General features: G+C 43.0%; 2 protein-coding genes across 3 annotated transcripts; one reads left to right on the top strand and one right to left on the bottom strand.

Annotated features, from left to right (window-relative positions):
- The first annotated feature begins 42 nt into the window (after nucleotides 1-42).
- Ttc19 (tetratricopeptide repeat domain 19) lies at nucleotides 43-16,914 on the top strand. 2 transcript variants are annotated; one of them, XM_075699639.1, is made up of 3 exons: nucleotides 43-219; nucleotides 3,451-3,634; nucleotides 9,341-16,914. In XM_075699639.1, exons 1-3 carry the CDS (start codon nucleotides 71-73, stop codon nucleotides 10,079-10,081), a joined length of 1,074 nt encoding a protein of 357 aa, XP_075555754.1. In that variant the 5' UTR covers nucleotides 43-70; the 3' UTR covers nucleotides 10,082-16,914. The 2 variants fall into 2 exon arrangements, with proteins under 2 accessions (XP_075555754.1, XP_075555760.1); XM_075699645.1 differs by lacking the exon at nucleotides 43-219 and adding an exon at nucleotides 263-370.
- A 4,336-nt stretch (nucleotides 16,915-21,250) lies between these two features.
- On the bottom strand, nucleotides 21,251-22,464 carry LOC142588137 (rhythmically expressed gene 2 protein-like). Its single transcript, XM_075699628.1, has one exon. The coding sequence runs from the start codon at nucleotides 22,200-22,202 to the stop codon at nucleotides 21,438-21,440; it is 765 nt and encodes a 254-aa protein (XP_075555743.1). The 5' UTR covers nucleotides 22,203-22,464; the 3' UTR covers nucleotides 21,251-21,437.
- Between the last annotated feature and the right edge of the window lie 4,834 nt (nucleotides 22,465-27,298).

Genomic DNA, 27,298 nt, shown 5'->3' with positions numbered 1-27,298 from the left:
TGAAACTGCTCCACATAACCAGGTGAAATGGCTAACCTTGAACACTTGAATGACTTGAATGCATGAATAAATGGCGTCGATGGCGTCCTCCTACCGCGTTCTATTTCGCCTAGTTAGGCGACCGTTTAACTACATATTCAAAAGTAGTTCGCCAACGTCGCAGATAAGTTCGTCCAGTTTTCCACAAGTAACGCAGAGTTTCTGCCAAAAGTTGCCAAGGTGACTGAATTTCTCGTTGGTTTAAACGATTGCGGAGGCATGCCAGCCGTGAGCGTAATCTTGGCCTTGAAAAAATTGTGTTATCTAGGCTGCGCAGCAAAGCTATTTGGCGTGTTCCATGTGCTGTCAAATGTAAACAAGCTGCTGCTCGGTGCGTTAGCGAAAAATCGCAAACGAAGGGTGACAGTGCTTATTTCATGTCATCTATACTTTTCGTGCTTTCCTTGCAAGAAAACTTAAAACCCGTCATGGCTGGGACCATGTAAAGTATTATTTGTCACTGTAGAGGTCTACTGGTTGCTGCTTTAGCGCATTGTGTGAGAGCTCTTCAGGGTGGAATGTGAAGCAATGCTAAATTATGTATTTGAGCAAGGCTGTAAATGTTTGTTTACCACCGTGCGCATTTGACGGGCAGGTGGTATGCTGTTGTCCAAACCGCTTTTTATCGAGTAGCATTCAATGGCAGCGAGCGCGCTGTTTATTGACATTCGACGCTTCTTGTGTAGTCATACGACTAAGACGAAATCAGTGGGTGTCAACATGATTCGCATGCGTTTTGAACGTTTTATGACAGTGGTTATGGCGCAGCTGGATAGTGGTCAAACATTACTGCTGCGTCTTCGCGGCTGCTCGTCCTTGGGTCTGTGGCCATTGATGTGTGACAGTGTCGTATTTCACTTTGTGAGCTCGTTTTTGTTTTTGTCACTGCTTGTCGTGTTCGAGAGCGATAAGATAAAATCAAATTCTGTGGTTTTACGTGCCAAAACCACCATATGAATATGAGGCACGCCGTAGTGATGGGAGCAGCCAGGGATAGGATATATACGTAATGCACGCGTCATTCTAATTATGTTGAAAAGTACAAAAGAAAAAAATGCTGACGTATTGAACATTAAATTCTGAAAACCTGCGTGTGCAAAATTGCAGTGAAGAAATTTTTTTTTAATATTGTTGTTTTCTCAGGAGGTTTTATAATGTTAAATCTGGCAGTCAGACAAGATTGCGCCCCTTCTGCTTAAACATTCGCAATATACTACACACAGGATTCACACAGTACTTCAGCAGTACACAGTAGTGCATTGCCTCATTTAAATGTGAAAGGTGATTTTTACTGCCACCTGTACCACAAAATGAATTGTACTTATGTTGAAATCCACTTATCGTGCAATGTTTGCATTCTACCGTGAAAGATCAGGTTTTCTATGCTGTGGTTATACACTTAACATGCCTGTATGTGTATGCAGAAAACATTAAGAGAACATTCCACATTCTGCAATACATATAAAACAGAAACGTGATTTGTGAAAGGTCTTCTATTAAGCTCTTATTGCCTGATTTCTTTTCGTAAAGGAAAACATTCGAATTGGCATTTCAATGTACTTACATGTGAAGTTAATTAAAACACCCAAAAATTCTTTTTACCCCATTTGCTAGCCCTTAGTGTAATGCATGGTAAAAAAACTAACATCGTCATCTAGTGCAAAAGAATACCTTTATATGCACGCATTTTCTGACTGGCCTTTGACTTGGGTGGCAAACCATCTCACATCCTATGGCAACCTGTAAAATAGTTGTTATTTGATGACTGCAATGACAGCTCTGTGTGTGTGTAAAAGATAACTGGTACACATTGTAATGCATAAAAGCCATGACAAAATGCAGTATAACTCACGGATCACATTCACAATCTAACCAAAGGGCAAACTTGGAAAAAAGAACTGGAGTCTAGCATTTATACCCATATATTCAGTACAAAAAAATGCTCCTCAGTTTTTGCTGTGAAATCATGTTTATGTCTACATATAAAGAAATTGTTAAAGTGCACCTCATTTTGCACGTGGAATTGCAAAGCAGGCCTCACGGTTCAACCCACCTGTGACGTAGTGGGGCAACATAAAATGAAGCTTTACCATACTACTTGATAACGCGCTCCGTCTCGCCCCTGCTGCTGAAGTGACTGCGTTAAATCAGGAGCTGTGCTAAGCGCCAGTCAGCATCAGCGTGTGGGAAGAGAGAAGTGTGATGGTAGCTTCATTTTATGCTACCCTTCTACGTTCAACTAACTGGCTGTCGTGCTATTATTGCTGTGACACTGTTTTTTAATCACCTCTTTAGTGCCTAACTTCTACAAATGTTTATTTATTATGAGTTGAGCTCCATTTTCCGTTTAAAGTTGAATGGTGCTACCACGAGCTATACATCAGGGGAGGTATTCTGTAGGAGTCCACCTAGTGGACTGTCCATTTTGGCCGCTACTGATTGGCTGGGGCCGCTCGTCTCCTCTCCCCTCGTACAGCTGCATCCAATCAGCAGCGGCAGAAATGGACAGTCCACTAGGTGGACTCTTACAGAATACCCCCCCAGTAGGACTGACTGTTGGGCTAGTTTCTCTACTATGTTGACAGGAAAACTTAGCACAAGAAATAGATGCAGGGAACAGACGAAGATGAATGCTGTGTCTGTATCCAAAATTTGGTACAAAGGTGTTCCCTGTGTCTATGTCCAAATGTTTTGCACAAAATGTTCCAATCAGCAAGGTATATAGTCTTATAGCCCTCTGCTGTTGCTGTAGATATGCGTTACTAGCATGTTTCAGCGCAGGGCACGTTTGCAGTATGAGATTGTGCACCAAGGTCGTAGCCTTTTCTGGCTGTAAACCAGAAATCCTGCAGCAAGGACCGAATAAGCCATAGTGCATGCATAGATAGTTACAATATGTCAGCCAAATTATTCAGTTTGGTGACTGACAGTAGTGCTCTGTTTTTTACCTATGCATAAATGTTTTTGTTTTCTGGGCACATCTTTAACCATAAGATAATGCTTTCAGTGTATTTGACTACTTCCTCTGCTTCTCATCATGCCTGTTGTCACCACTGCGGGAAAATATTTTGTGCTCGCATTGATAGAAGCACATATAAGTTTGTGCTGGGTGATAGAGATTAGTGCAAACACCTAAATTTGCTCAAAGATCAGTTACAGTTTTTGAATATCTCTAGCTGTTCATGAATAACTATTCCCACAAACTATTCACTTCATATGTTACATTTAATATCACGTTGATGTGTGTTATCCAAAAGTCCAGACAGCACCAAAAATGTGAAGCAATGAGTTGGCAGATGAAGAGCTGATAAAGATCTATGATGTGCTGCCTTACCGACTGTGTAAACTGTACCTTGGCTAATAGGGCTATGTGGGTAACATGTTTCTTCTATTTCTTTTATTCTTTCATAGCTGCAAGAGTGCCATGCTTGCAGGATTGCTGTCACTTCTGGGGCTGCAGGAGCGTGAACCAGAGGACCCACTCATTCACACAATCAAGCTTGGTATTCTCAACCTGCAGAGACAAGATTTTAACAAGGCTGAGTCAATGCTTCATATAGCTCTCAAGATGGCTCAAGAGCGGGAAGACAGCCAGGTAATTTAAATGAGAAAGGCAAATAGCACTGTCTGGAAAGGTAGTGGAACTTCATTTGTGCATGGTGTCTTTATTGCACTGCTTAACTGAGCACCTGCAACCAGTGTGAAACATTTTCTGCTGTGCAGCCTTGCACCGTGGATTCACAAACATTTTTATGTGGTCTCCAGTTCAGGAAACCATACACCTTAATTAAAATAAAAAATTGCAGCAGAAAAATTGAGTGCCTGTGCTCGGAGCATGAACGAAGCTTATAACGTCCTGTTCACACTTCAACCTCTAAAATACTGTCCGTTAGAAAACAGCAGTTGGTCTTGATACTCACTGTTCCCAAACCTGTCCCAATCTGCAACACAGGCTCTCTTAACTCTTTCCCTGCCATGGGGAAAATAGGTGTTTTCTGTAGGTTATGCCAGATTTTTTTTCTGGAGGGACTACTGCACTCATTATTTAATGTAATGCTTAAACACAAAGCAGAATGAATCCACTTTTCAGGCATGAAATTTTTATTAACGAGATATAGGCCATAAAAAACGTATAAATTGCCAAATCAAGATTATGAGCAAAACGTGAACAAGGTGAATGCAGGAGCCAGCGTATTGACAAGTGGACTTGTCTTCTTCAAGGCATCTCCCGCATTCCCCGTGTTTTCCCTCAAAAACAAGATTGTGAGATAAAATTAAAGTTTGCAAAGACACGCTTGTATCTCCTAAGGAAAGTATGTAATAAAAGTTATGAGATATACAAAATGTACTGCCACCTAATTGGCACTATCTTCTAAAGAATCAAAATTTTTCATTGAACAGGTATTCCACTACAAAAATTTAAGTGCAAGCACTAGTTTGGTGTGCCACACTGCGGCTGTCAATGTTCCGGCGTCGTCTGTCTCAGAGTCAAAGTCGAAAAGGTAGCATCCTCAAACTCGCTGCTGCTCGATCCATGGATACAGTTAGCCACAAACGCAGCGGAATTGCGAGATCTGCAATCTTTCGAAGCGTGCACGCTGCTCCCGAAGGCGCCCATTTTCGCTTTCTGCTTTGAAGATTGCCAAACTTCGGAGTGCATTCAAAAAGTAACGCCTGGTGGGGAAAAAGCGAACTGCTTAGAAAACAAAAATATATTTCTCCTTCTCGTCCTATGGCGCAGAGTGTCCGCGAACGGCGCAGAAAGTCTTGAAAACGCCGTTTCAAATCATCGATAGTGGGTGGCCATTTTTGCTTTCTACTTCGATGAGCTCGAAAACTTCGGAGTGGGTTCAAAAATCATCGCCTGGGAAAAAACGGCGAACTGTTTAGGAGACAAAAGAATAGTTCTCCTCCTTCACGTCTCATAGCACAGTGTGTCCGTGAGCGGCGCAGAAAGTATCAAAACCGGCGTTTCTAACCATAGTTAATGGGCTAACGATGCCCATTAGGTGCAGTACGGAGAGTTAAAATGTTTTCATGATACAGTAAACTCTCAATTGTACAAACATCGGTTTAACAAATATTTCAGAATAACGAACTTTTCTAAAATTCCTGGCAGTTTTTTATATGCATTCTCTGTAAAAATCTGTCACTTAAACGAATTTCTGGATAGCGAATATTTCAGTTGAATGAACTTGAGGCCCCTGGTGGACAGTAACACTGGCTACAATTAGAAACTGCTGGCATAAATCAGGTCTTTCCCCCTTGTGCGGTGAAAGTGAGCAAGAGGAACAGCGCAACGAGGTGATCAACCTCAGGGTGTGGACAGAGGTCTGTCACCAGTTGGATGTCGACAGCAACACTTCGTTTGAAGACTATGTCCAGTGACAGTGAGCTCACTACCTGTGCTGAATTATTAGATTTGGAAATTATTTCCAGCGTTTGTCCCGAAGAAAAGTGTAACGAGGAAGATGCAATGGCAGAGGCACATTCAAATACTGTAACTCTAGCCAAGGCTAGAGTTACAGCATTTGGAGTAAAGTATTGTAATAATTAGTAGCAATAATAAGTATTATTATAATTAGTTCTAGAATAAAGTATTGCGGAATAAAGCATGCCAAAGCTTTTGTGAAATGTGCCACGGGCGCGGTGTATCAAATCCCTCTAAAATGTGGGCGGGTATATGTGGGCCAAGCAGGATGCTGCGTGAATGAACATGCAGGAGAGTATGCATTGGCAATTAGGAAAAGAGAAGGAGCACTTGCCCGCTCATTGCATTGCATGCAAAGGATGTAGACCACTGTTCAACAATGTTATTATTCTAGGCAGAAGCAAGAATAAGGTAGCCCGTAAGCTCTTAGAAGCTTTTCACAAGAATACTTTCAGGATATGCTAGTTCTAGAGTGAAAAATCGACAACAGGCCTCAAGTTTAAAAGATGCCTTCTATATCTTCGCCTTATCTTATTGCATGTGATCTTGCTTGGAAAGTGCTGTATCGCTAATCGTAAAACAGTTTGTACTGCAAAGGGCAACCTCCAACTTTCTGTGCACAAATCATTGCAGCATAAGCAGTGTTCATCATCATTACCAATTTCATGTGTAGAGCAGCAACAGCAAGGAATGCATGTGGGAGCCTGCCTCCTTAAAACATGAATTAACCTCTTCTTTTGTGGGAGAAAAAGAGAGAGCTGGCACTTTTCATGGTTCTAAGAAACATTACGTTTTCAGTGCTGGTGTCCTGTATGCACTCTGGAGAGTCTTCATTAGAGAAAATACACATGCACTTGTGCACGTATGTCTTGCATTCAGTATAATTCGAACAAGAAATGCAAGCGATTCATTGCTTTCATTCTTTTGTTTATTTATATAGTACATACAGCATGCTTAAGAACCAACTAAAGGAGGCATAAAAATAGAAAAACACATTACCAAAAGGTAATTAGTGACATGTTGGGTGCTCAGTGCCATGCTATAATGTGTTGTCTAAAACTACACAATTCTAATCATTAATGTGCATGGAAGCAGGAAACTTATACTTGGTGACAGCCTAACATTTCAGTACAAGCTTTGCCAACAGAATCACACAGCACATACCCTTAGTGCCTCTGTGCTTCAACTCATAGCGCCCGAAAGACTCCAGTATTGTAAGTAGCTTGGGGGTGATGTCATGGAAGTAAGCAAACGAAATTGGCTGGCACATATAAACAAATTCTCAGACAGTGGTGTACTTGCCGCTGCATTGTTAGGTTGTCACCAATTATAAGTGTCTCGCTTTTGGCAAAATAGTTTAGTTACAAGGGGTACTACATATGGTGAGATGGCGAGCGTTAGCTTTTTGCTAATTAATTGACAGGGGAATTCAAGGTGTAATTTCTTTTTCCGGACTTCGTGTAAAGGAATGTTATGAGAGTTTATTGGTTCAGAGATTCAAATGAAGAGAGTCGTTTGACACAAGCCCCTTTCTTAAAATTTGTTCGAGGCTGTGTTGATATTTCATGAGTATACGGGTCCAAGACAGCGCAGACATATTCAATATTTAGCCTGATAATTGTAATATACACTAGCAGTTTCACATTACATGGAGCTTTCATAAGTTATATTAAGAAAAAAAAATAGCAAGACTTCTAAAATGTGGAACCACATACATTGCTAATATGGAGGTTCCAGGTCATGTTATTAAAGGCAATGCTTAATTATTTGTGGTTGATTTTTCTAGTGGTTGTCTGTGTATATTGTAAGTACTATAAAAGAAGCACCTTTCTCTGAGATATTTCCACATTAAGTAAGTACTGACACAAAATATTGTCTCACTTTCTTTTTTCATTAGGTGGTTGCCGAATCCATAATTATAATATGAGGCCTCAGTTTCTCAAATGCAGATCAAATTGTGAAATATACCACCCTTTATTGTAACAAATTCAAAATGGCCGATCAAATGTGTTTCATGTCATTATACAATGAAATGAAATGGAGTGTGGCTGTGAGCTTGTCGAACAGGACTTCTCTACGCGTTGCAGAAATTGGGGTAAGGTAGTCATGTGATATCGACGTGCAGGTCAGTGCAGTGGTCAAAACTGTACTGTGGCACCTTGCATAAAGCTTTTTAAAGGTGGGTAATAAGGGAATGAAGGTGCGAGGGGTGCTATGCGGTTTTAAAGGAGCAACAGCAGAGGTCCATGCTTACCCTGTCGAATGTGGAGAAGTGAAGAGTGAAAGAGGGAAGAATGGCTGATGTGGCTTCATCCACTGCACTAGGCTGACTGATTTGTGCATCAATTTTGTTATACCACATGACTACTAACTGATTTTCGTTATGTACAGAGGACTGCTGCCGAACACCCTACACCACGAAGCCACGCTGCATTTGGTGTGCACTTTGAATTGGTCGCGATAAAAGAAATAATTGAGTTAATGTACATTTGAGGAATTGAGGCACCATGCTGTCGCTACAGGGTCAGCAGCTACATGGAGTAAAAATCGTCTTTAGTGTCCCCCTAATGATGACTGCAAGTACCATGCAGAAATTTATGTGCTGGACATGCTGACTGAATTGGTGCCTCTGCATGGCAATAATGCCTTTATTTAGAAAATGATTTGAAACAGATGTCGGATGGTTCGATATTTTCAGTCCAATTGGCCTAACAGCTGGCATATAAAGTGACCAGCATACAGTCACCATTGTCTAGGATTTCTCCCTGTATGGTCCAACCAGAGTTATGCTATGTATTTGGTCTTTGTGAATTATTGAAAATTTTTAGTATTGTATTCTTTAAAAGAATACAAATGGGGTGCAGGACTGTTAAAGAAGTACCGACGCAAAATTTTTGTCCTACATTTTTTTTTTAGCTAGCTGCAGACTCTGTAGTCACAGTATGAGGCCTCAATTACTCAAACGTACGACAAAATGTGAATATCATCGTTTAATGCGACTAATTCAAAATGCACGCCACATGGACAACTTCTTGGCATCGGTTTTCTTTACTAAAACGCCTCTACAGATCATAAAAATAGGGGGGAGGGGGTCATGTTGTATCACCGATGTTCGGATTGGTGCATTTTTTGAAGCGACATTGTTATCATCTTGCCTAAAGCTTTGATCACTTTTTTAAATGGAGAGAGAAGTTTAGCAGTGTGAAGGATGCTGTACTTTGTGAGGGAAGTGATAGCGATGGACCAACTTTATTATTCCACGTCAAATGCAGAGAAGCACAGAGTTGAAAAAGAATGGCTCATATGGTGCACGTCCACCTTCAGCTGCTTGGTCATTGGGACTTTCAATCACTGCACCAGACTGACTGACACATTCATCAGTGGTCTTTGATACCATGCAACTCCCCCACGCCCACCCTCACTCCCTCAACCCAACCTATGCCACGATGCATTTGGCATGCATATTGAACTGGTTGCATTAGGAGAGGATGTACTTAATGATTCCTGGCATGTTTGAGGAATTCTGGCACTATACTGTCATTGCAGGGTCATCGCCTATTAGATAAATAAAAAAGAAATTGGGATACAAAATTTTTGTGTCAGTACTTTTTAAATATTGGGGTGGGAAGTGGAGCACACCCCTGTTAGTGAGGAGAAACTCTTCAAATTGCTTGTTGTTAGCAGTAAAATACCATAAAGGAGCAGGTGTGCTCTGTTTCATTACTGCTTCAGTGATGCATTCTAGAAAAGCCTGTTTTCTGCGATGAGCTGCACAGGTGCTGCGGCCTCAGCACTCTGTGTGAATATGTGAAAGCATTAAATAATATTTGGCTTTGCTTTGCAATTCTTGTATAAACTTTTCTTTTACAGGCTGAGACCTACATTTTTGATGTCCTGGCAAATGTGGCTTTTGAGAAAGGCGACTATGACAAGGCTGAGAAGCTCTTTGTGGATGTCATGAAACGGTCTATTGCTGCTGGGATGCCACGTGATGACAATGCCATTGTCGAGATGTCTCTCAAGCTCGCTGAGATTTATGACCACCGCAAGGACACAAAGAAAGCTGAGCAGGGCTATCGCTTTTGCATCGATGCTCAGGAAAAAAAGTTGGAGAAAAAGGATTACTTAGATCGTCTTTCCGAGCTGAGTGATGTTGAAAAGGATACGTTGGTGCTCTGGGCACGAAGCACAGAGGCCTTTGGACGGCATCAGCTGGAGCAGGGGAAAATTTTAGAAGCACAGAAGTGCTTTGAGGATGCTCTTACTGTCTCTAAAACAGTTAATGGCATGGGTCATGAAGTTACTCTTTCATTGTTGAATGATGTTGGCACCGTGGCTTCAATGCTGCATGACTATGACAGAGCACTGAAATTGCTCAAAGAAGCAATTGCTCTGGGTCGTGATATTAAGTCAAGCAATCTGGCTGTGTTCTATTGCAACCTGGGTGGTGTGTTAATGGAGGAGGGCCGGAGCTACGCAGAAGCAGAAGGTGCATGCCGAGAAGCTTTGAAGCTGGCCAACAAAACAAACAACAGTGAAGCTGCAGCCAGGTCTCGTGACTGCCTGGAGGAGTTGAAGAAACGTGCACCCAGAGCAGTGTTTGTGAGGTGATCAATGACTTCTTGTGGCATTTCACTGCTGCAAAGTGTTCTGCTTATGTTCTATTTGCTGATGTCCCACATTGCTGCAGGCTGGCATCAATTGCACTGTCATGCACTTGCACCTTTGAGTTGCCACTTTGCTGATAGCAAAAGTCATCATGCGGTATCTAGTCACAAACGTGTATCTATGGAGCAGGATGAATGATCCCAAGAATAGCATTTATCCCAGCTGTGGTACAACTCTGTCTGGCTAAGCATATTTGCTTCTGGCAAAGAAGTCTTCTATTTTCCTAGCCTGCACTGCCTTTTCTGGCCTTTCAACTCTGTATGTTATGGGCACTTTGTAAAACAGGTGAAGTTATTGTGCGTAGACATATTTCCTTACTGAAAGCTCCTATCTGCGAAAGCATCCACCAAGACTAAAATTTGATGCTTGGTGCACGTGAATGATCTTCCACTATTTTTCTGAGTGATATTTCTTTTCATAAAGTACCGTACTAACTACATGTTGTAAACGTGTGTACTTAAAATAGCTGCACCATATATTTTCACATTGCACCGTTGTAGCCATTGAAGATGTGTGTATCTGTCAGATGCTTTGTGTGACAAGTGACAAGTGTGGAAGCATGAGCATTGTTAAGCAATAAAGTTAGGAGCTTAGCCCCAGTGTTATCTTAGTCAGCAGTGGCTTGCTTGCAAGCTGAGCAACAGTTAAAAAAAAAATGATGCTCCAAGCTGTGTTTTAATTAGAATGTCACTAATACATAGCTTAAAATTCAATATGTGCAAATGCTGGGGTATATTTTTTCCTCTTCACTCTATAGACTATTTTATGGAGACCTTGTGCTTACGGGTGACTCAACCATAATACCATTATGGTGAGAAAGTTTATTTGTATACATGAAATCAATTGTAGACACACAATCCTCATTTCATTTCATGATCACAGTGACTCAGTGTCGAAGTGCTTGTGTTGCATCTTAAGATATGTGGCACCCATGAACTGGAAATAATATAGCGTATATAGTACAATAGCTTGCTGTTCAAGGACAGCCAGTTTTATTTCTATACTTTGCGTGCAAAATTTGACAACTGCTAAATGCTGGTTCAGCTTGAAGCGCCTGACTTTCTGGAGCAAGTGTAGAAACTTGTGCAGGCTGGCAAGTCACAGCAGCAAACAGTACAATGCACAAGGCAGGCTTGATAGGTTGAAACAAATACAGTACCATATGCATGCTTCCTGTTCCCACCCTCATTTTATATGTGCTTACTGTTCATGTTGTCATTACGGATTTAACTAAATGACATTCAAACCCACAATAACTGTCTGTTTTGTGCAGTATAACATCATTTTGGTTTAATATAAGTAGTGGTGGACCATCTGAATTAGTGCTTTTTCGCACAAAATTTTGGCGCTACTTTTTCATGGTAACGGGCAGAACAAATCATGGCGCTACTTTCTTGGCCTGTTAAGTTCAGGCTTGTGTGATAAATTGCCATTTTAAGGGATGGTCTAAGTTGCATTTATTTGAAAACACATTTTTTTTTTCACATTCATGTGGATGCTGCCATAAAAGTTTAATTAGTGTAACTTTATGCATACAGCAGGTGGCAAGGGTCTACTGTTCATGGGTACTGGAAAATGGAAAATAAATGTTGCTTACTGTTCTTCCTGCTGCTAATTTGGTATCCACAGAATGCATCATTCTCTTTATTTTTGTATTGCAGCACTTCGTGCCATTTCACTTTTGAGTATTTATGTAACACTGCACTGATTGTGAACATGAACAAAAGATAACGCTGGCTGACATATGTGATTGCATATGCACTTCATATTTATTTTTCAGGTAGCCTGAAAACAGTAGCATATCTGCCAAGTTGTAACAATTTTATTGTACAATGCCCAATTTTTAGAGCTTGATTACTCACATTGACAACAATTTTATGATTTTTACTTTGTGTTGAGTTAAGGGCAAGACTCATTACAGAATACAATTGCTAGCCGATTTTTTTTTAGAGCCTGATTTTCCGACCCACTCGATTCTTTGTACATACCCACAGCAATATCACGCTCTCATAAAGCCAGTGTTATGACAGCAACCAAAATATTGGCCACCATTAGGTAAATATTTTATGAGTAAAACTTCATGAACATTTCCAAGAGTGCCTGTTCCTGCATTCCTGCCGAACAAGTCTGCAGTTTTTTTTAAATAAGCAGTCAACGTCCTAAGTGATAACAGAGTTTTTAGTACTTTTCACCAAGTTTAGTATTTCTAGGCACCAACAGCTGCATTTTTCATATCTTAAGGTTGTTAGGTGGGCAGTAGTACAAGTGTCGGTGCCATATGTAAATTGACCAGTCATATTAAAAATATTTTTATGCACTTTGAAGTGTAACTGCTCCGAAGGATAATAAAAAAATCTGAGTACACCTAAGCACTTCTTACGAGTTGTGAACGCAAAAGCGTTAATGTCCAATTTAATGCCGCTGAGTGGTCCTTCGAGTTATGAACTACTCGCGTGAACTCCTCAAGGGCAAGCAAGCGTGTCGACATGCTTAGACGACCCTTTCTAGATAGCACAAGGCCGGTGCATTTCGATCCGTGACATCATGCTACCTTGCACAACTGCCATAGAATGTTATGGGGACATGCCCGAGTAAGCTGCGGTGATTTTGATATCACTGCTTTCGTCGCACCGGGCTTGGCAATGGAAATTTCGGTCTAAGTAGCATGGCGTCATAAAGCAGAGCGCACACGCCTGCTATCTAGGAGGCGTTGGCTTGGCCCGTTTTGGTTTGGCCTTACCGAGGTGCAGTTAGAATGCCGGCAAGAGCTTGCGTGGACAAGGAACGCATGGATAACACAGGCTCCGTGTACTTAGATTTAGGTGCACGTTAAAGAACCCCAGGTGGTCGAAATTTCCGGAGTCCTCCACTACGGCGTGCCTCATAATCAGAAAGTGGTTTTGGCACGTTAAACCCCATAATTTAATTTAAATAACACAGGCTTCCGAGAGCGAGGGTGACATGACACTGCAGCGATGCCCTCTCCCCTCATGCAACCCATGGTACGCTATCGCAGCAGCAGTTTCCTTTCGCCTGGTCTGCTTCGTCGAGGTGCGCTCGTGACATAGCGTCGCAGCCCATGGGAATTTAGGTGCCATTTTTTGCTTGTCCAGACATACTTTTTCACTCAATGGGCCATTTGACGCTTTTACATCAAAGGTTGATTGACCAGGGTCTGTCATACAGGATATATTTGTACTGCAGTTATTTAGTGAGCTGAAAATGTTTGTGGTACCTTGGCATTGTGGTACTAAATTTCTGCTGCTTGCATGGCATGCTCCATAGAGTTTCATATTAGTATAACTAGAGGAAAATCTGCCGCTGCTATTGTTCAACCATCATGGGAATGATGGGAAGTACAGGCTACGGATTGGCATTCTGTTGACTGGCGAACTAGTGTACAAGTATTTTTTGGCAGTTTTGGTTTCGCTCCAAGCGTAATTGCTATAACCTGTAGTGTGACAGTGTGACGCAAAGCTCTCTGCCTTTGTTCTGTTGCTCGAAGTGGCGATAGTGGGCTGGGCCAGCGGCTGGGCCGATGTTTGTGTTCGGTGTGGTGTCGAAGCCCTGACAAGAAAGCAACGGCATCATAAACGTTGAACGAACGTGTTCTGACCGTTTTGACCTTGGTTTGTTAAATGTGTTAGGTTGGCGCTGTAGCGTTACATGCTTTATGAAACTTCAGAAGAGCAAAAAGAAGGCACTACTGATACAAGACATAGACAGTTGTACTTCTAGTTGCTTGACAATCAAATTTTATTGAGGGTTTCATTATGCATTGCTCGTTTATGTGCTCATTGAAATGTGTTTTAGGACTTTGAGAACATAAACTTACTTGTGGCAGGAAAGGTTGATGCTTCCTGGCTGTAGTCCGTTGTCGCAAAATTGGTAAGTGCAAAGCCACGCCATAACAGCTGCTGGCGGACCCTTCAGAAGCGCTACGTCAATATGAAATATTCATCAAAACTTATTTCTGGGCGAGTTGGTGCATACTTGATTTGAAAATTGTAACAGCGCTAACACATGCAACCACAAAGTAACAAGGACGAGACACAAGCGCTGACTGTCAACTAAATTTTATTGACGGAAGTTGGGTACCTTACATAAGGGGAAAGGCAGAAGTGAAGGGGAAGGGAGCGATACAATCGGGAAAAAATGACATTGCACATCGATGAACGTACGTGCCAGTAATCAACCGAAACAGATGCAGAAAAAAAGAAAACTAGAAAAGCAAGGGACACTAACAGACAATAAAATCAGTAAGCGGTTGCTTCCAAAAATTGAAGCTCTGCAGCAAAAAGCGATACAGAGGGGATGCTTACGCACTTGCTGCCATATTTCTTTATGTGGAACACTTCCAAACTGACGCGCTCCGTCGTGTCGGCACTCTTGCCAAGAATTTTTATCTCTCCCAATCGAGCCTCACAACCTCCGAAGGTAATTACATGCACGACCAAATGTGCGTACTGGTCTTTTAAATTACTTAAATTTCGGGCATGTTCCCCCAAGCGTTCATTAATGCAGCGGCAGGTTTGGCCGACATAAACCTTTCCACACTTCAAGGGAATTATGCTTGTGTCGCGTCCTTGTTACTTTGCGGTTGCATGTGTTAGCGCTGTTACAGTTTTCAAATCAGTATAAAATATAATGAGGCATACTCGTAGGAGGCCTCAAGTGACCTAGCTAGCCCTGCAGTGTATGTGCTTAAAAGTACTTGAAGACGTTCAGCAATCGTGACAGCTGACGCAGCCTTTCAAAAGAGCAAGAGAGTTCGCAAGTGCCTGTTGTCTGTGAGGAAGCAAGCGTCATAGCAGACGACACTTGTAGCATTCCTCTCAAAGGCACAACACACTCACAATACAAGATTTTTATTTCCATAAGTACTTGACGAGTATTTATATATCTATATACATGCATGGTTGTTATTGCTGTTGTAAAAATAAATAATTATTCTCTAGCACTAAATCGGGAACAGAATTGCAGAAGAATGCATACCCTGGTGTGCCCTGGTGGTAAACCGTGCTTCAATCTCAAAGTCATACAAAGTTTATGTAATGTGTTGTATATTATATAAGATACTGCAGAAATAAAATTAGATTTTGCATGATAATATTTGAGTATAGCTTCGTTTACTGCACCACAAGCAGACGCCGCTAGTCTAAAGATCGAAGTCAATTCGAAGCCTGTACTTCCCATCATTCCCATGTGCGTTGAGGCAACGCTCAGGAGAGCCCCCATAGACACTAGCACCACATTTCCCACTAGGATATTTATTTAGAAACTCTAGTGCGTGCTCATTTCTACTTCGCGTCCTCTGTTTGCTGAATTTACCTGTAACGCAAAGTAACAAGGAATAACAATGAAGAGAAATGCATTGCATTAGGTATTTATGCATGGTTGCATAAAAGGGACACTGAAGAGCGATACGATTTCTTCTGTATCAGTGAATTACCCTCCCACAATACCAAAAACACCACTCTTACCATGGGAAGATGCTTGGCAAGCCAGAAAAATTGAAATACACAAAGGACAGGTGGCGATGCTGTCTTGAAGTTTCCGCACCAGCTCGCCATGATGCCATGAATTCTGACAGGATCTGCTAGAGCCCAATTAATTTTTTAGTGGTAAAGGTAGACTACATTGTGTTCAGAAGGGGACATAGACTGAATATGGCAAATTTCATGAACTTTTATTGAGCCAATGCAGCCCAAATATGAAAGTACTTTGATATCTGGTGACGTCAAACTGACGTACCAGCGTTGGGGTTATCAGTATGAAATCCAAAAAATGACACTTTGAGCTTTATGTTCTCTTCTAATAATCCACTTGTTATTGCGAGATTAGTGACAACAGAGGTTTCAAAGAATATTTTATCGGTATAAATTTTTTCGCTTTGGTGTCTTTATAAGGATGTGGAGGTGGTCTTTGTGGGGGAAAGAATAATGGTAGTTATTTCCATTATCTAAAATAAAATTTAATAAATGCAGCAATTAAAGATGCTGTGCTTAATTTCAGGAAACAATCTTTTGCTGATTGCCATTCTTTACAATCCTTTAGAGCACTTGTAGTCTCAACATAAACATAATTCCAGCTGAGGTACAATCTCAGTGTTAAATCAAGGGCTTGAAAGATTTTTTCCCCAAAATTAAATGCACTTGTCCTGTCAATATTTGATTGTCTGCTGGTGTTTCTTTCCCACAGGCAATAATGCTAACATTAAACATTTACAGAACACAGGGTCTCTTTATTACTTTTTTTTTCCATGTAAGCTACCACGTAAAAATACAACCACTGTGTTTGTGCTATGGGGCATGCCAGATTTGTGATGGTAACAGTTACAGCTATGACCAGGCGTTATCTTAAGGAATGATATGATTAGTCATGTGTGGCTGCACCCATAGCATATGAATATTATATTTTTTTTTCATCATGATTATGCCCATACTTCCAGGAAAAAAAAAGTGTTGTTCATGTGGTATGCATTTTACGTAGAGCAGTCTTTATGCATTTGTTTGGAACACAACTTTGCAATTAAAAGCTGTGAGAGATTATGCAGTGCTTTGGTTGTGACCTTCCATGTGCCACCACTTCCCATTTATGCCGCTGTGAACACAAACGTAATCCAGTTCATTTGCTCTTCAGTTAAAAAGAATGGTCAGTAAAGTACTCTGCATGACTTTTGTAGTGATGTTGAGTAGGTGTGCAGCAACACTATTGTAATGTTTGAAAGTAGTATGTATTCTGGGAAGTGTATGGAAATAAATAATTATAGTTTATTTGTGTTTGTCATTGTGCCTCGAATTGAAGTATCAAATCCAGCATTTCCAATCGGGCTAACTAGACGAGGTGGAACTAACTACAGCAGTGCAGTTGCAACACTGCAGACTCGTTCGAGTTAGGTGAAAAGAGCATCTCTGGGGTGTGGTTTCAGTACAAGTGCATGGTGCACCCAGGTTGCCCTGTGACTTTCAAATACAGCAGCCCTCAGAGTCCGTTGGCGCAGCTTCCTTGGGAACATTTAGCTGCCCTTTGAGAATGAAGAGCAGAGTCGCTGTTAAACAAAATCCAGCAGTTATATTTTTGTGTTTGCACCTCATTTGTCCATGACCATAACAGTACCTGACACTTGCATTGGCCATCTTGTAATGGAAGCAATAGGGTTGTGAAAGGTTTTAGACAGCCCATCGCTTTCCACTGCGTAGGCGAAGCTGTGTAGAAGAGCTTCTAAATGGTGCCTATACTGGAAAATACAGGGATGATTTCATAATATTCTTGTGGGCCATGAAGTGCCCTGTTTGTATTCTGGCTTATAGGGTGCTGGTTAATGCTGTGTAATGTTTTGTAACCCTTTAGTTCCGAGGCCCAAAGTATACTTTTGCTGCACCCACCATGGTGGCATAGTGGTTTTGACATTGCGCTAAGCCCAAGTGCATGGGATTGAATCCCAGCCACAATTGCTGCATTTTGATAAGGTCAAAGTGCAAAAACGCCCAAGTACTATGGATTAGGTTGTACATTAAAGAGACAGACAACTGCTCAGAACACGAATCGAGATAACCCCGCTGATGGAATGGTTCCCTATTGTAGTGCCTAAAATGAGCCATGTTTTTCTATTAAACGTGGATTTATATTTTTAATTAATTGCTTAAAGTCGCGAGAAATGACCCTTCGCATCTCACACAGCAAACATGAAGCTGCATAAGAGGCCCACCACGTGACTTCCTACTAGTATTGGCAGTTCCTGGTCTTTTTTATTGGTATTGAAATGCAGTATACATTTTATTATAAGTTTTTTCCTGACTTACAATCTGTGTATAAGCCTTCGTTTGTAGTCAGCAGAAAAGTGGCGCTCCCTTCGTCTTCGTTTTCGATGAGTTGGCTTGGCTCGTCTATTGACAGAACAACGATGACTGGGGCCAACCAGCCATGACGTAGGCTTGCGCTTGGGGAAGAATGCGGTACAAATATAGGAAATGTATGGACAACAACGTGAACTTTTTGCACCAGCTTTTCATTTTCAAAAGTGGTTGAAAAGGTCAAAATGTAGGTGGCTAACCACAGTTCCACTCACTCCTGTGAAAGGAGAATGATGGGTGGCTTTCACAATTTGCGAGGTGGGCTATCGACATCGCTCTCACCTCTCAGTGTTGTTGAAGGAGGGACTCTTACTTTTTTAGAGGCTGCTCAGATTGAAAAATTCTGCTTACTAACTATCCACGCACTTTTTGAAGTAACCACTGCAGATGTAAACACTACCGAGGGTGAGCTTTGTGTTGCGCCATAGAAAACTAGGTCCTTAAACATCGGTTGTCAGTTCCTTTAATGAACCCCAGGTGGTCAAAATTAGTCCGTAGTTCCCTACTATGGTGTGCCTCATAATCATATCATGGTTTTGGCACGTAAGACCCCAGAACTTAATTTTTAATTTGCTTTTGCTGCAAGTTTGTACCAATATTGCCAGAGGCGATCCCTCTTCATCGATGTCGCAGCTGGTATTGCTGTGCATGCTGGAAAGGAACAATGCTCATGAACTCACTTTATGTGCAATTCAGTTGGCACCTCATTCATGTTTGCAATTTTACATTCATAATGATGTGTTCAAACAATAATAGTACAGAATTTGCACATGGATAGACGAAAAGCCTATCTTTTTTGGGAGTAGTAGTGGTCGTTAATATTTCTGTTAAGTAAAAAGAAATATGACATACTTTCTAAAAAAGATGTACACGTAATTTCCAAGTCTGTATGTAAACACAAAAATTATGTGGATTATGAGAACTTATGCATACTTTTGGACGAAAACTTGGATGGGTGAATTTTTTAAAGGGGCCCTGAAACAGTTTTCTTACATAGTAAGGAAATGTTGCCGATCTGTACAAGAGGCTCCTGTGAACAAGTGAGCCAAACATTATTGTGACTTTTGATACTCCATAGCCTTATGCATTCTTGAAGGGTCATGCACACTTTTATTCTACTCAGCCTTCACCGTTTCTGCATTACACATAGTGTGCAGGAAAGATGCACATGTGTGTGTTTATGCTTTCTATGAGGTGTGCTGCTACTTCAACATGGCTTTGCTTGTGAACATGTGCCACCAACTGGGCAAGCTACTGAGGTGGCTGTCAAGGGTACGCACTGAAGTAGAAGGGCACTTTCATCAAGAGCTCAGAATACCAGTGTCAGCTTTGGGCTGTCCAGAAAGCCTGCGATGCGGTGGTTAGGTTGGGCCTAACTGTCCCCACATGGGAGCAGCCCACGGTGTTGCCCAAGGGGCAGTGCTTCTCAGGATGCTTGTAATAAAGTTCTTCGTATCCGTATTATGCTACCTAACATGTTTCCTCAGGTGTACCACAGGGGTGCGTACTTGGTCCCCTACTGTTTCTCATATATATTAACCTGCCCAATAATGTTTCATCCTGCATGCGAACACTTGCTGATGATTGCATTATATATCAACCCGTTACCAGTTCTACAGACCACCAGACTTCAAGATGACCTCAACCCAATTACCGATTGGTGTGACAAATAGCAAATGAATTTAAACTCTGCTAAATGGAAACTAATGTCTTTTAGCAGAGAGTGCTCAAATTCTAACTTTTCCTACAGTATAACAAGCAGAAGATTATTTGAGGTCTCATCAGTTAAGTATCTTGGCATCACCCTCACTCCAAACCTCTCCTCGTGTACTGTATATTACTGACGTGTACGCCAAAGCAGCCAGGTCATTAGGGTACTTACGTCGAAACCTTCAAAACTCGCCTTCTCTCATTTATAAGCTTGCTTTCCAAATGTTGGTCCACCCACAACTCGAATTTTCCTCTTCGGTCTGGCCCCCTTATCAAAGCTATCTACCATGATAGAAGCTATTTGAAATAGAGCCGCTCATTTCATTTCTCAAAATTATAACCACTGCTCAAGTATAACGTAAATTAAACTCTCTCTTTACCACAGTTAAGTAATTGCCGTGGCATAGCCCTCTTGTGCATATTTCATAAATATGAGTATCAGTTCAACCAAAATCTTTTAGGCATAGAAACGCGTAGACTACACTAACCTGTTTCATGTGCATTTATGGTAATAATGACGCATTTAACCGATCGGTGCCTCCACGTGCCATACGGCTATGGAATAGCGTTCCTGATAGCGTAGTCACAGAGGCCAACCCAGTGAATTTTTGGCAGTCACTTACTGCTCATATCACCAGCTAACCCTTGATTTTCCTAAATCATCATGTGTAGTGAATAACTCTTTTGGGTTATTTGGTTGTCTGTGCAGCTACACTTGTGCACATGGTGTTCCCATAGCAAATTTTTTACCACTGTTAACTTATCAGTTTGTATTCACGATTGAAATAGTTTTTTCGGTTGTTCCGACTACTCAGTTGTAGCATGCTTTGCTTGTTTACCATTTTCTGCACATGTTTTTATGGAATTCTGCCACCTACACGTTATAACTTCCACTACACCCCCCTTACTCAATGCCCATTGGGCCCTGTGAGGTATGTTCAAATAAACAAACAAACTACTATAGCTACTTTCTATTAGGGTTGGTTTGTCAGAGCTACAAAAAAGAAAGACAATCGGTATTCGTAGCCTTCTCGTTTGGCAGTACATGCTCGTAACAAAAGCACAGTATTGAAGCAGTGGTGCCTGTAATAGATAGTGCAAATACTCTGTTGATATCCTCTAGTCAGGAGTGATGGATGCTGCACATCACTCCTTTCATAGGCCTATGTCTGGAGCACTTCAAATTCTGAATATAGTGCCAAGAATAATGGCACTATACTGCTACTGACACTTCACTGCCAATGCCAGAAGCAAAATCATGTCTTTTTGATAGCGCAAGCTCAGAATGGAACTATTCTGAGCACCAATGTATACAGAATTACGGCAATTTAAAGCACACTTTAGACAAGCGCAACGAGGCATGGAACATGTAATGTGCAGTTAAGCTACTTGTTGACCTTCACGTTGCACAACTGCAAACAGAACTGGAAGTCACGAATTTAGAACAATGGGCAAAAAAATATATTTCAGAAACATAGCACATTTCTCAATCTACTTTCAGTGTATGCCAGCACACGCAGAAAACCAGCACAAAGGAAACTCGTACCTGTAGATTCGATTTTATGCTGGCAGGTCAACACTATGCGATACTCAGATCCAAATACATTACAAAATTACATCTCTGTCCGCAAGGCGTTGTGCACTGTCACACACTGACCGGTGTCTCTAGTCCTCCACGTCACACTTCAGGGTCGCATGTTGTGATGGCGGGTTTCCGGGTCGGAAAAAGTGGCTTATGTGGCACAGCGTGACTCCTGCGACTCGACAACTTTGAAGATATCTGTCAGCTGTTGGATGACGTCACCGGGTTCTACACTTCCCTTTGACAATGCTCGGTGCTTATGCGATTCATCGTTGGCAAGCAATAGGGCATTCCACCCAGCACTTTTTGCAGCCAGGTAGTCAAGTTCGACGTTATCACCTACATGCAGCGCGTCAACGGGTTTTAAGCGCTCATCGCTGCTAGCGCAAATTAGAGCCAATGAGAAAATGTCCTTAGAAGGCTTTTGGACTTTAACCACAGCCGATGCAATAACAAAATCAAAGTATTGCCGCAATCGAAGACCGGTCAGAATGCTGTCCAGTCGCTCGTCGGTGTTCGAGATGACGCCAAGTTTGCGACCCGACTGTCTGAGGCGCTGAAGAGTTTCAACCGTGCCTATGTTCGGTGCCCAGCATTCAGGCGTACTGTACGATTCGTAAAGGTGTCTTGCAATGGATGTCATGACAGACTCGCTGATGGTGCCTGAACCGGAGAGCGTTCGGCTAATGAGCTCAGCCCACCATTGCTGCGATGTCATGCCACTGTCACAACCAAAATTGGGATGCTGAGCCACCATGCGTTTAAACTCAATCCTGAACTTGTGATTTACGTGATGCGGATCCGCTGGCACCCCGTAGAGTTGAGCAACCCCAGAATAAGTGCGTCCGACTGACTCTTTGTAGCGCAATAGCGTGTTCGTTGCATCGAAAGTGATGAGGCGCAGGCGCGACACCATGTTGCGTGACACATCTGACAGTCTCGGACGCTGTAGCTCGTCGTAAAATGAACGTGACAGCAGCAAACAAGGAATCAGAAAATGAACGCAGCGACGTACTCATGCACAGCCATGTGCACAGGCTCGAAAGTAGTGCTTGTGTTGGATTGGATTCGGTTGCGGGAGCCACAGAACACCATCACCTGTGTGTCGGCTGCGCCAATGCCTCCTTTCACATGTGCGCATATGTCCAACTCGGCTTCCGGTGCCGATTATCGATGAGCTGATAGGGTTATTTCTTTTGTTACCTACACCTCACGCAGGCTCTAGCAAACGAGTGTAGTGCAGGGCCATGTGCAGGGCAGAGGGCCTTTTGTGATGTACTTCGCCAATGATTTGGCCTAGGCGCTGACTTGGCCGACTGGATTCTAGCCAATCGGAGTAGACTGCGCGTCGTCTTTTGCAAAGCAGACAAAAAGCGCCTGCCTACGTACTCTTTACACTTCGCCTGACTTCGCATCCACTAGCTGCTTATATGCCTGTACAAGCGCTGTTCAAATTTAGCAAAAATGTATCGTGTACCTAGGCGCGCCCAAGTCCGCGTGCATTCGTATGATGAGGGAAACAAGAGGCTAGGGCAACCGAGAATTTACACTATGTCGTGCAGCCTATACCGATCAGCGAAAACCCGCAAAGGGCGGACAAATTAGCTGATCTCTTACGCATGTAGGGCCCTCTAGGCCGTACTTGTCGGCGACAAGGTAGCCTAGCCGCATGCGGCATTATCCTACTGAGCTATGTCTTATGCTCGGTTGCGGTAGTCCGAAGTTCAAATCCGCCTCCTTATTTCTTTTTTTTTTTAAACGATGGTGTATCTGCGTATGACATCCTCCAGTGCGCTACATCTGCAGGCTTGGAGTGGCGCCTGACACCGGCGAAGATGCCGAGAGCGAGTGGGGCTATACTAATCCAGATACAACCAAATTAGGAAGGCCCACTAAGCTTGAACAAAGACACTCCCTCACCAGAACAGGAATTGGCCTACCTGGTGCAGTGTTCGGCCACAACCTCCCTAATGAAATGATGTCCTCAATGAAATGGTCCTCAGTCCCAAGTGGCTGCGGAGCACCTGACCAAGGCGGCGGTCAGACTTGCAACGCAGCAGAGGGTGCTAAGAATATCTGGGTCCGGACAGGCCGGCCGCCAATAGAAACTGACCCTTGCAACGTTTAACACCCGAACCCTCTCGAGTGAGGCAAGCTTAGTGGGACTCTTGGAAGAACTATCAGACATTAGTTGGGATATTATCGGCCTTAGTGAGATTAGAAGACCTGGTGAGGCTTACACATTGCTGAATAACGGCCATCTCCTCTGCTATAGAGGTCTCCCGGATAAAAAGCAATACGGGGTAGGATTCCTAATCCATAAAGACATAGCGGCCAAAATTGACGAATTCTACAGCATCAACGAGAGGGTAGCAGTAGCCCTAATCAAACCCAATAAAAGGTATAGATTAAAGATAGTACAAACCTACGCTCCAACGTCCAGTCACGACGATGAGGAAGTAGATCAGTTTTATGAAGATGTTGAATTAGCAATGAGAAAAGTGCAAACGCGGTATACAGTGGTAATGGGGGACTTCAATGCAAAAGTGGGGAAAAAGCAGGCGGGTGAACAGACCATTGGCAACTACGGTGTCGATTCTAGAAACGCTAGAGGTGAGATGCTGGTAGAATTCGCAGAAAGGAATAAGCTGAGGATAATGAACACTTTTTTCAGGAAACGTAGCAACAGAAAGTGGACCTGGAATAGCCCTAATGGTGAAACAAGAAATTAAATTGATTTCATACTTTCTGCCGATCCCAGCATAGTGCAGGATGGTCAAGTAATAGGTAGGGTAAAATGTAGTGATCATAGGTTAGTGAGGGCCAGGATTCACCTCAGTTTAAACAGAGAAAGAGGAAAATTGGTAAAGAAAGAACAGGTCACCTTAGAGGCAGTAAGGGTAAAAGCAGACAAATTTAGGCTGGTACTTGCAAACAAATATGCAGCCTTGGAACATAGAGATGATGATGATGATGACATAGAGGTAATGAATGAAACCGTAACGAGGCTGGCTTCAGAGGCAGCAAGTGAAGTGGGAGGCAAGGCACCAAGGCAACCAGTAGGCAAGCTCTCCCAAGTAACAAATGACCTAATAAAGAAACGACAAAGAATGAAAGTGTCCAACTTAAGAGATCAGATAGAATTCGCAGAACTGTCAAAACTGATCAACAAGGCGAAAATAAGTGATATTCAAAACTATACCGTGAGAAACACTGAAGAAGCCGTAAAAAATGAACGCAGCCTGAAATCAGTGAGAAGGAAACTTGGCATAGGACAAACCAAGATGTATGCACTAAAAGATAAGCAGGGTAATATCATCAGCAATCTCGAAGATATAGTAAATGCAGCGGAAGAATTCTATAATGACCTTTACAGTACCCAGACGACCCAGGAGCGCTTTATTCAAAACAATAATGAACAGTATACAGAAACTCCTCCTATAGCTAGAGATGAGGTCAGAAAGGCCTTGCAAGGCATGAAACGGGGAAAAGCGGCTGGAGAGGACGGAATGAGGGTCGATTTAATCAAAGATGTAGGAGACATAATGCTAGGAAAACTGGCGGCTCTCTATACGAAGCGTCTATCGACTGGAAGAGTCGACTGGACGGGACTGGAAGAATGCAAACATTATGTCACTAGGCAAGCCTATACTCCATTTCATACCTCAGGTGCAACGCTGTGGAAGCTACGCACGAAGTCCGGTCACCAAAATTTATTACTGCGCGCGTTTCCGTCTATGCTTCGCAGCGTGTCAGCGGCGTTTGCTCGCGCAAGCATGCACGTGAACCGGCCGCGACGGGCAGCTTCACGAAAGAACATTTTGTGAAAATCGCAAACGAAAACAAACGTGAGCGGCGGCGGCGGCGGCAGATCTCACGTAGCGTCGTTCAGTAAAGCGCAGGACGGAAAGAGGCATGCCAGTACATGCCAGCACGCCGGTCCGGCAGCTCGGTCGCCGCGAATGACGTCACTCTCGCCGGTTCTTTTCTCTGGCAACCACCTCACCCGGCGCTCCGGGAAGCGATGGGGGTGTGTTCGCGGGGGTGATTTAGAAAGCGATTTCCGCCCCTTATATTAACAAAACGAAAAAAAAATTCGGAACCGTAAATTCTTAGGTCGGTTCTTCCCAATCCCAGCAATTCATGGAAATTGAAAACAGTTTCAGCTTCCCTTTAATTCTACACAAGAAAAGTAGAAAGATACCTATAAAGAAAGGGGTCAGATAAGGAGACACAATCTCTCCAATGCTATTCACTGCGTGCTTAGAAGTATTCACGCTATTAAACTGGGAATGCTTAGGAGTAAAGATCGACGGCGAATACCTGAACAACCTTCGGTTTGCCGATGGCATTGTTCTATTCAGCAACAATGCAGACGAGTTACAACAAATGATTCAGGACCTTAACAGGGAGAGTGTAAGAGTGGGACTGAAGATTAATATGAAGAAGACAAAGATAATGATAAATAACCTGGCAAGGGAACACGAGTTTAAGATCGCAAGTCAGCCTCTAGAGTCTATGGAGGAGTACGTTTGCCTGGGTGAACTAATCACAGGGAACCCGGACCATGAGGAGGAAATTCACAGGAGAATAAAAATGGGTTGGATCGCGTACGGCAGACATCGTGAGCTCCTGAATGGGAGCTTACCGTTATCTTTGAAAAGTATACGATCAGTGCATTTTACCGGTGCTGACATACGGCGCAGAGACTTGGCGTCTGACAAAGAAGCTTGAGAACAAGTTAAGGACCGCGCAAAGAGTGATGGAACGAAGAATGCTAGGCATAACTTTAAAGGGGTTGGGACACCAAATTTTGAGGCTATAAAAAGCATGTTGTAGGCTGCTTCCGTATGCAAGGACACCCAGAACGAGGTATTGGACGCTGCAAACATTCCAAAATAATTTTAATTCAGCTCCAAAGAGTCATTAAAAACTCCTTCTCGTAGTCGAGACCCATCGCTAGCGCGGCAGTTACTACGTCACAGAGGAGGAACGAAAATATTGACGTCATGGCACACCAGCACAAAAACGTGACGTAGATGAGTAGCGATGAAATGCCGATTACGGAGCCTGCTGAGCCGAGTAGCCGAGCATAGCCTCCACTATGACCGAGCTACAGGCATATAGAAATCCTTTCTTAATGCAAAGAAGGGGTAAGGCGTGCAGACACGGACACAAGAGGAGAGAAGTGGACAACACGAACGCCGCACGCCGGCCCGCGAACGGCAAACTGCGTGCGGCGAGTTGCCCTGCGGACGGGCCTTTACACGTTTGAGTGTAACACTAGCCGGCCGACTCCGAAAGGGACCAGGATATGCGGCGTTCGTGTTGTCTGCTTCTCTCCTCGCATAGTCGCATAGTTCGGCAGCTCGGAGCGGACTCTCCTTCGCTTGGCCTTTCCACATTACCGGCCCGTCCATGTTACCGGCACGGAAACTCGCCGAACGCCGTTCGCCGGCCCCCGTGCGACGGCGGTTTTGCTCGCAAACGGCGAGATTTCCTTGCCGTAGAGAGGACGGGCCCGGGACCCATTTGTACGGCAGCCGTACGGAGAAGCGGCCAATCAGCGACCGAGGAGTAGTCACTCTGGCATCGACGGCAGCTTCACCGCCTCTGATCGTTCGGCGCCGCCGATATCGTCGCTAGGCCTTTTCCAGTTCACTTCAAAGCTAAAGCTTACGGCGCTTCGGAATGAATCACCGACTCTCACAAGCCGCAATATTTTCTTAACTTTGTTGTCGCTCTTCGCGATAGTTATAATAATCGCGACATGCACTTCGAATCGCCAGTTGTTTACCTCTGCTGGCAGAGCACGCGTATGCGCGAGCAGACGACGCAGCATAGTTTTACGTCACTATTTTTTGTGGCTCACGTGACCAAGCCATGTTGCGTGTCCTCCTCTGTGACGTCATAGCATCTCCCGGAGCCCAGAAACTGAAACCGAACTCGCTCGGTATAATAATGCTATTATTAAATTATTTATCGGATATATATGAATCCCGCTGTGTGTAT

Source organism: Dermacentor variabilis, chromosome 1 (genome assembly GCF_050947875.1).
Source record: "Dermacentor variabilis isolate Ectoservices chromosome 1, ASM5094787v1, whole genome shotgun sequence".
NCBI lineage: Eukaryota > Metazoa > Arthropoda > Arachnida > Ixodida > Ixodidae > Dermacentor > Dermacentor variabilis.
Note: the sequence above shows the minus strand (reverse complement) of the source record. Positions and strands in the feature narration are given on the sequence as shown.

Bases quoted from the DNA above. Each gene is read 5' to 3' on its own strand.
- Ttc19 (XM_075699639.1), top strand. From the start codon at position 71: ATGGCGTCGATGGCGTCCTCCTACCGCGTTCTATTTCGCCTAGTTAGG. The intron at 220-3,450 runs GTGACTGAATTT...ATTCTTTCATAG, and splicing joins TTCTGCCAAAAGTTGCCAAG to CTGCAAGAGTGCCATGCTTG. The intron at 3,635-9,340 runs GTAATTTAAATG...TTTCTTTTACAG, and splicing joins AAGAGCGGGAAGACAGCCAG to GCTGAGACCTACATTTTTGA.
- LOC142588137 (XM_075699628.1), bottom strand. From the start codon at position 22,202: ATGGTGTCGCGCCTGCGCCTCATCACTTTCGATGCAACGAACACGCTA.